This window comes from Paralichthys olivaceus, chromosome 7 (genome assembly GCF_024713975.1).
Source record: "Paralichthys olivaceus isolate ysfri-2021 chromosome 7, ASM2471397v2, whole genome shotgun sequence".
NCBI classification, from domain to species: domain Eukaryota; kingdom Metazoa; phylum Chordata; class Actinopteri; order Pleuronectiformes; family Paralichthyidae; genus Paralichthys; species Paralichthys olivaceus.
In genome coordinates, this window is record NC_091099.1 from 20,111,364 (window position 1) to 20,120,599 (window position 9,236).

General features: G+C 41.4%; 1 protein-coding gene across 18 annotated transcripts in view; it reads right to left on the reverse strand.

The window, feature by feature from the left end:
- plekha7a (pleckstrin homology domain containing, family A member 7a) overlaps positions 1 to 9,011 on the reverse strand; it is a 116,434-nt gene extending 107,423 nt beyond the window's left edge. For 11 of the 18 annotated variants that reach the window (XM_069529045.1, XM_069529043.1, XM_069529058.1 and 8 more), the window contains exons 1-3: positions 8,853 to 9,011; positions 8,649 to 8,725; positions 8,433 to 8,490 (exon numbers count right to left, since the gene is read on the reverse strand). In XM_069529045.1, the coding sequence (XP_069385146.1) occupies positions 8,433 to 8,490; positions 8,649 to 8,725; positions 8,853 to 8,935 (218 nt within the window). In that variant the 5' untranslated portion in view covers positions 8,936 to 9,011. The remainder of the gene's footprint in view (positions 1 to 8,432; positions 8,491 to 8,648; positions 8,726 to 8,852) is intronic. The other 7 variants (XM_069529061.1, XM_069529060.1, XM_069529059.1 and 4 more) reach the window with 1 other exon arrangement.
- Positions 9,012 to 9,236: the final 225 nt, after the last annotated feature.

Sequence of the window (9,236 nt, forward strand, 5' to 3'; positions counted from 1 at the left end):
CAGTTGAGCACAAAGAGACGTCAGACGGCGAGCACAGACCAACCCTGTGTTCTTACGCCTTTAATATGATCCATCGGTTAAATTAGTAGGTTCACAAGAAAGAAAAGAAAATTCCTGGAAACCCGTTTCATGAAGTTGTCCTTTCTGTGTGAGCAGAAAAGCCTCATAGCAGTCGTTCAGGTGGACTCACTCCGGTGCAGCAGCAACGTGGCCTTCTCTGTACACATCAATGCTCAGGTCTATTCAGTGTGGTGTTCACATCATCACCAAGCTCCTCTTATCCAAAATCAAGTTTGAAAAATGAAAAATAGCTGTTACATGGCCCAGCTCACATCCGTTATACAACATCTTTCCAGGGACACGAGGGTATTTTCTGCTATATTTTCCTGATAGTTCCTCACAAGGTTCATGATATTGTACTCTTCAGTGCTTTTCTACATAAGCACTGAGAGACAGAGAAGCAGCCACCCACTATATTTTTCTAATATTGAAAGACATGCCCTTTTCCTCCTAAACCAAGACTCGATCAGTCGAGACGGTTGGAAAGACTGAATGCATGTCACTGTCAAATAAAGTGAGCACTCACACTGCTGAGACAAAGCATTCGGCTCAGCAAACCTTTTAAAGGTTTAACAAAGTCATTTGCCGTCTTGATGGTATCTCTAGTCAGTATAACAGAGACTTGAAGGGTTTGAATCTTGCAGGGGCCATACTCATGACATTAATGTAACCTACTTTGAGATAAGCTCCTTTGTCACAGCTTGGTGATACTATCATTGTGCTTACGCTGCCAGTCATACAGCGCTCAAATCACTGCACAACCAATTTCAGCTTTCTGCCAAGAGCACTACCTCCGCAGATCTGCACACTCCTTAGTCATTCAGTCTAAACTAATATGAGCTGCAGGAATATTTGAGATTTTAATATAGAACTGGAGGTGAGCAAATCAAAAGTGACTGTCAGTGTCTCCACACTAGTTATTTGGTTGGTAAGCGTATCAAGACATTCACCAATCAACTGGGTTAATTGTGTAACTGGTTTATCTGTGAGCTGTGATGGAAGAGTCCAATCTTAATCTGTAATATGATTTATAACATTTTGTAGTTTCAGTATTTTCATGGCTAATACAAAATTGTCAGAGCCCATCAGCTATCTTCTGATAAGGTATTAGCCTCTGGGTGCAACAGCCAATATTTCGGTGCTTCCGGTGTAGACAGTAGATATTTGGGATGAGATTACACCTTCTGTATCGCTGTATACACAATGTACATTTTGTAGGTGTTTAAGGTCCAGATGGCATTTAGGCTGATCTCTATTAACTGCTGATAACGAATGCATACCGTCAATGTGTTCCGCCTCTTTTGATCTCCACACTGACTGTTTACCTGTGGGAAACCACAGCCTGCTCAAGCATGATTGGTTAAACAAGAACCAGTAACCAGGCGTCCTGCCCCAAAATCTTGTCCCTCGCCTACAGATTCTGTACATTCACATCGAAATCTGTGAATAGAGATTAAAGGGAAAGTTCTCACCACCCCTCAACAGAGTCCATAAAACACATTTGGAGCCTCAGGGGTAAACTTTGTAGCAGCAGAATCTAATACAATTGAATTCAATGGTGAAAATATTCCAGAGCCAAACTGATTTACCCACAACAATCAAAAAGCTCACTGATTTACAGGGATTAAAAAGAACTAAGAGAAGAAGCAAATGTTCAAATCTGAGAAGCCAGAAACACGTTTTGCACATTTGCTTGAAAAATACCTTATAAGCATAACTTCATTTTTAAAACAGTTAAAGACAATTAGACAATTCATTAGCTTTTGGACTGATTCATTGAGTGACAATTCATTTCAGCACAACAACAAAGTGAAATCTGCAATACCTACTAATGTTGGTAAGATACAGAGAGGTGACTGTGTTTCTGACCTAGAGCAGGATAATGACTGAGGACAGGGCTGAGGCCTGTGGGACTGTACCAGATGTCTTCTACCACCAACAGGCATCACTGACATCTCTCTCAATTTCTGTATTACTGCGTGTGTGTGTGTCTGTGTGAGAGAGAGAGAGAGTGAGTGAGTGAGTGCGTGTTCCTCCCTTCCTCTCCCTCCTGCCTCCCTTCAATTCCTTTCAGCACAGGCAGTCATGCAGACGTTGCAGGAGGTTTGATCCTCCTTGGATCTGATCGGCTCTGCTCCCCATCTCCCTGTCCCAGGAGCCCCCTGCTGGGAGTGCTTGCAGGACTAGGAGCAGGAGGATCCATCTAGAGGCCCCTCAGAGGGAAGGCACAACCACAGACACCATGTCTGTTTGTGTCTGTGTATACGAGTGTGAGCAAACACAAAGACTGAAAGAGTTGGAACATTCATATACAAACACACATTTTATATTTCCGAGGAGAGGTATGTGAGAGAGGGTTAAACCTGCAGAGGTAGAAGTTGTCAAACAAACTAAACAAATACACCACACTTGTCCTTAGGGGCACATGAAGGGGTTTATTAAAGCAAGCCCAGGCAGAGGCCGGGGGAAAAGATGTTTTTGTGGAGCACATCAACACCTTACCTAAAATAAAACATGCCTTTTGACAAACTATGGTTCAGTGACAACAAACTGAGGCCAGTTCACACAAAGGACCTGTTTCATGTTGCGGTCTGTCTGATCGATCAGGTATGTTTCCACTGCAGTAATTACTTTTCATTGATTAAAGATAACAGCCAACTAACAAGAGTAGTTAAACCAACTCTGCAGTTATGGAGCCATCTTCTTTCAAGCCAAACACATCGCGTCACAGCCGTGTGCCAACTATTCTTGTTGTTCGTTACAGGAAATAAGCCTCCAGGCTGTTATGTTTTCATTCTCAATTATTATTATATGTTTAAATCATGAAATTAGTTGGTAAATTAATTAATTTCTCTGCTCACTGGGATAACAGTGCAGTAATTTTGACTACTACGTGTGTGTGTGTGTGTGTGCGTGCGTGCGTGCGTGCGTGCGTGCGTGCGTGCGTGCGTGCGTGCAAGTTTATATCCAGATGATTAACATTTAGAGCTGATCGGTCAAAGGTCACAAGTCAAGGTCAACAAAAACAAATTTTCCTCTGAATCATCTCTGAATGAAAATAATAATACTAGAGAGACAATCTAGAGATGTACGATGGTTGTAAACAAGACGGTTAAATAAAAAGACGTAGCTTTAGCTAAATAAGATTTTTAGGTTTCAGGTTGGGGTTTTATATCTGGCAGTGTGACATCAGATGAAATGACGTAGTGGACATAATGACATGAGTTATAATCGGGCTATGCTCTGTAACATGTAAACAGGAATAAGATATTCTATTGGCAACTCATGCAAACACCATAGTCAAAGATGTCTTATTCAGAATATGGTAAACATAGTCATGACATAAATGTGCCGATTAGTCTCTTACAATTCTACAGTCAACAACATCCTCAGTTTTACCCATCAGCCAGATTTTGACGAAGTCTTGTTCTAACAACCCCTAGAAGATCTTTCTCTTAGCGGGATTAAAAATGATAATCAGAAAAACCTTTCCCACTCTGCTGTTAAATACACACTATGCTAAGAAGGGAATCAAACTGAGCTTCTTTTCTCACATTGAGTTGTTTCCAAGAACTCAGCAAAGACAATGAAACAAACGCAGAGACACAGGGGGAGCCGTACTGTTCTTGTTGCAAGTAATAAAAGGATGAAAAACATACTTTGGATGGAGGAGGCTGCAGAGCAGACAGTGGTGGAGCCCTGGGGGGCTGTTATATAAACATGGCCTGTAGATAAATAGTCGCCCTTTGATGTGAATAGGATATTGCATTTCAGGGTTGTTATAACTTCCCTGTGTTATTTCTGTTATAAGGAATACCATTCATAAGCCTGTTAAAGGTTTGGAGAAGGACACAGAAAACAAACTTGTCCCACTGAGCCAAAGAGGGAGACAGTCCTGTCCTCACTCTAGTTTTCCTTTCTCACCTGTCCTCCTTTCTCATGTATGAAGTCAGACATGAAGCAAAAGTTAGGACTGAAATCAAGATGTAAGGTTAACATATCGTTACCTATATTTTTTAACTAGATGTCCAGGTCAGTATGAATTTGCTACATAACAAGAATGCCAATTAAATATGAATTCAGAATGTCAGACAACAAAAGTTAACATCACTTCAGGTTTGACCTGTATGTGTTGCAGATTAAAAATTCAAGTTAAGTCAGGTGTTCCATTTTTATATTTATATGATTATAATAAATAAATAAATATAAATGCATAAAAAAAATCTTAAGACTTCCATCTTTGTTTTTTAATAATAATAATTTTTAATAATTTAAAGTGTAAAATGTACTTTTCACTGTGTAGATTGATGATAAAATAAAAAGATAGGATCTGAATACTTTCAGAATGCAATATATATCATAACTAGCATTAACACTTGAAGCCCCTACAAGGAGTTCTTAACTGGTTATGATCGGTCTTATTTTAATATTGCTGCCTCTTTATGACCTACAACAGCTTATGAGAAAATCAGGGAGATCATTTTCTTTTTTATTGTCTGTTGCTGGGACTGATTACCCGTGAGGTCAGAGCAACGATTAACGAGACTCGGGCTGGAAAAGATTATGTTTAGGTGGAGGGAGAAGAAACAGAAGCGGGGAAAGCTAGCCAGGCTATGCACTACTCTAAAGGTTAGGCTAAAGGCTAACCTGTACAGACCAATGCTCCCTAATCTGTTCCTCACTAACTGCAGAGGTACTGTATATGAAGCAAGTTCAACATACCCAGGATATCTGTCTGGCAGGTGAACTTAACCTAACAATCGCAATCAGGCTAAGCGGGCAGACGCTGACGGATATCAACTCTGTAAGTCAACCCAGGTTTGTCCATCTGCATCTCAGCGCATGCAGATGAAAGGGGCGGTGTTTACTGCATATGACCAATCACAGACATGGACAAGTGAACGGACAGCAGAGCCACATGGTATATTAGAAAAGACAGCTACAGCCGCTAAATACAGGAAGTACAGCCGGAAAAACATCTCTGATTGTGTGAACGTGAACCACTGGATTTTTATTTGGTTTTGCACAAAACACAACGCTCAGGTATCAGTCCCTTAAATGTGCCTGCTTTTTTTTTTTTCATCATAACTCATACATTTTCCTCTGGGAAATCAGTGAATATGTGAAACAATCTGATAAAGTGAGATAAAGAAAGTGACAAAAGTTTCTTGATCCGCTCCCTGATCTGAATCCACACCACTACTGAATGGGTGCCCTTTTGCCTATCCTTCCACCAAGTTTCACAGAAATCCATTCAGTTTTTTGCATGATCCCACTGGCAAACAAATGAACAGATAGAGGTGAAAACAAGACCTCCTAGGTGGAGGTAATGATGTATGAAACTTCAGAACTTCAGCTCAAACAAACAAATGTAAATCTGTGATATAAATTGTTGTTATATTCCCTCAAAGGACTAATTAAATAATTAACTTTTATTTGGACACTTCAAATAATCCCCATAATTATCTCTTTTTATCTCCCTGGTGAATGGATGAGAGAAAAAAAGAAAATTTCATTCTAAGACACTACCTTTGGAAAATACCTACTTGATTAGGTGAACTCAAGTCTGATAAAATATTATCTTCGGGTGGATGTTTAAATGCATTTTTATAGAAAGTTAAGAGGATCTTTTTTCCCCTGTTGAGCTTTCAGTCGCTTGATGTTAAAATTGCAAAACAGACAATCACGATGTGCTTTGTTTTCAAAAAGAATTAAGGCTGAATATGAATTTATAGTGTATAATGCAGACTACAGCTTTCCAGCCAAAAAAAGCATCACATGTGACACAGCAACAACTGCCTGGTGAGAGCCTGATGGCCAATTACAGTCCTGAATATGTGGCAGGGTTTCACTTGTAAAGGAAATCTTATACCAGAAATCAAAAACACAGTAATTGCCAGTTTTATGTATTTTTCATTGAGTAATAGAAAAACAACACACATGCACACACACATAGTCCCATCACTGCAAAAACACAACAGCAAATCCAATCTGACTGAAGAATTCTAATTAACAACATCTAACGCAACAAGATACTTATAATAAGCCTGAATTTTGACAACACGTAGTCCGAATCTAAAAAGAAAAACCTCTGTACTGAAGCATGAACCATTAACAGCTACTTAACTGATCTTTGCCCTCAATGACACAATCAACAGCTCAGCAGAGAAAAGTCATAGAACACTCTGAGTCCCCCTGAGGGCGTTTTAAAAATGTTACAGTGCCTTAAAACAGTCGATTACTGAGTGACTACAGTCACATTTCCATCTGACGGAGGCTTTAGAAAGAAAAGACATGAATATTCAACAACCAGAGAAATCCGTTATCCACCATGGAGTCTTAGAAACAAACCCACACACAGAAAAAAAACATGAAAGTAAGCAGGGTATGCTGAGGCATGGCTGAGCCAAAATTTGTTCAGGAAAAATATTTGACTCAGAGGACTAATCTGAACACATGTGCCTCTATGCTGCTCGACATTATATAGGTTTTCACATAGCACATGGTGATATAAAATGAAGCATTTGGATACATGAACCTTTGGCAAACAATAAAAGTATAGCACCAGACAACACAACTTTATTGGCAACCAGAGATCATGGATCTGCCTCATCTGTGCCTAAGAAAGTTTTCTCATCCAAAAAAATAAAAAGATATAGGATTATCAAAGCCAGATGACAATATTTTAAGATTTATCAACCACATTCTAATCTACAATCATATATTTAAATAAATTGGTGAATAGATTCAAACAGTTAATAATCCCTGGAAGAGTAAAGAACAAATATAGACTAAGTTTATAGACCATGATGCAACTCTGGCACAAACATCCATCCATTATCTAAAGCGGGTCTTGGGGGGCTGGAGCCGATCCCAGCCGACATTGGGCAAGAGGTGGGGTACACCCTGGACTGGTCGCCATTCTATCACAGAGGAACTTGATGCTCACATTCACATCAACGGGCAATTAAGAGTCTCTGACTAACCTTGGCAGACAGGGAGAACATGAAAACTCCACACCGAGAGACATAAACCCGGCTTTGAACCCAAAATCCTCTTGTTGTGATGTGACAGTGCCAACCACCACAAAAATATGTAGTAATATTTCTATAATATTTAAGATTAACTTACTCAAAACAACCAGGTTCTAAATGAATTATGTTTTTCTTACTGTATCATATGGGAAATTAATGAAGTCTTGATTCATTGAAAAAAGATACAATTACAACAAATACTGTTATATATGTTCAATGTCTGCAAGGCTTCATAATGATACGGACTTTTACACAGTGACAGCAAAATATTAGAGACCGGCTTCTTCAGAAAATCAAATATCATTTGCTTCAGATTGGTTAATGGGTGTTGCTTCTCTTCTGCTACTGTAAATATTATATCATATTTTTTCACTGCACCGATACAACAAGTACAACAGTATAAGACCCCAGAGACATCAAATGCAAGTTGATATAAGTGATAAAGTTCTTATGGAAATGTTCCACAAATGGACTGTGCCTCTCTCTGGTCACAGTCACACAGTCTCAGGTGAGGTTGTTCGTTTTTGTCTCTGAGTCATGATGTTAGAGCGCTCTAGTATTCAGACTTGTAAAAGGTAAAGACATTAGTCTTGTTGTGTTAAACTGTGAATGTATGAGTATGGAAAACACCTTATTTCTAGGAAAGAGACCAGGGTCAGGGTCTTTAAATGTGGTGGGAGGGTCAGATCCAGGGAGAGAGCCAGGTGACACCTGAGGACCATATTGCCAGCACCAGTACGAGGACAGGGTCAGAGGCAGCAAAGATCATGAGGACCCCATATATTTGTGTGTGTGTGTGTGTGAGCGAGAGAGAGAGAGCTATTTTAAGAAGTGAATTGAAAATGAAATAATCAGAAGAGTATCACCCAATACTTCCTCAAACGTTGGTAAGTTAAACATCCAGTGTCGCTCAAGCTTCAGTATGTAAACAAATGTTATGTGTGAATGCAAACTGTCTCACTGAGGTAGATCTGGAAGATCAGCAAGAGGAAAAGCAAACTGGTGCCACAGAATCTCATTGTCAGCATGGTCATATACTCCAGTATAGAAGCTCACACACACACACACACACACACTCCAGTATAGAAGTTATACACCTGATGTAAGAACCAGGGCAGACAGAGAGCAGAGGCTGGGAGCAGAGGGGTCGTCCCAGGGGTCGTCCCAGGGTCAGCAGGTAGATCACACCCCATATTAATCCACTCTGTCTCGGTCATTACTTCTGCTCGTAGCGGGGGAATTAGCGCAGGAGCCATATTAAGCCGCACGGTAACTTCAGTAATTCGCAGGTGACCGCAGCACAAGCACAGACAGCGGGGATGATGGAGCGGCACTTACTTTATGTAGAAACTGGCCCCTTGGTCCGTGAAACCTTCCTCCCATCCCCGAGGCAGATCTGAAATGAAACCCACACACTTGTTCGTGACACCGGGGAAGTTTCTCTTTCTTCTCTCGGCCGCGGCGGCTCCGTGGGCCCGACATGAAGTTAAGACACACTGAACACAAACACGCTAAAGTAAACAGGAGGTCAAACGGCCCCGCGGAGCGAGCTACCTGAGCGGATCATGTGTCCGGAGTTCACCGGTTCACCGGAGCTGGGATGGAGCCAGGTGGTGGCCCGCGTCTCGTCGCTGCCGCACGGACACACGGGGCGGGTGGGAGAGGGAGAGAGGGGGGAGAAAAACACCTGTTACACCGCCGAGAAGGAAACAACTCCCGTCACACGGTTGCGGTAAAGCGTCGCACTGCCCCACTCACTTGATGAAGAAGACCCTGCCGTCCTCGCACACACCGTACGCCCAGTGCTCAGGTAAGGTGTCCCGCCCGACAGGCGCCGCCATGATCCGGTGTGAGGTCCTGCTTCACCTCGCTCCCTCTCCATCGAGTCTCCAGGGAGCGATCACCGCTAGGGCCGGCGCTGCCTTCAGGGACCCCTCTGAAGCCCGGACGTCTCACACTCACTCACTCTGACGTGCAAGAACGTCTGAAAAACGATTTAATATATAGTTTTTGTTTTTGTTGCACGTTAGATTAGAAGTGTTGAGCACAGATTCAAGAAAATGCACTACTATGGAATAATAAAAAAGTGCAGGTGGAGGCAGAAAATCCAGCGGTCTCATTCGGAAGCTTCTACCTAAACAT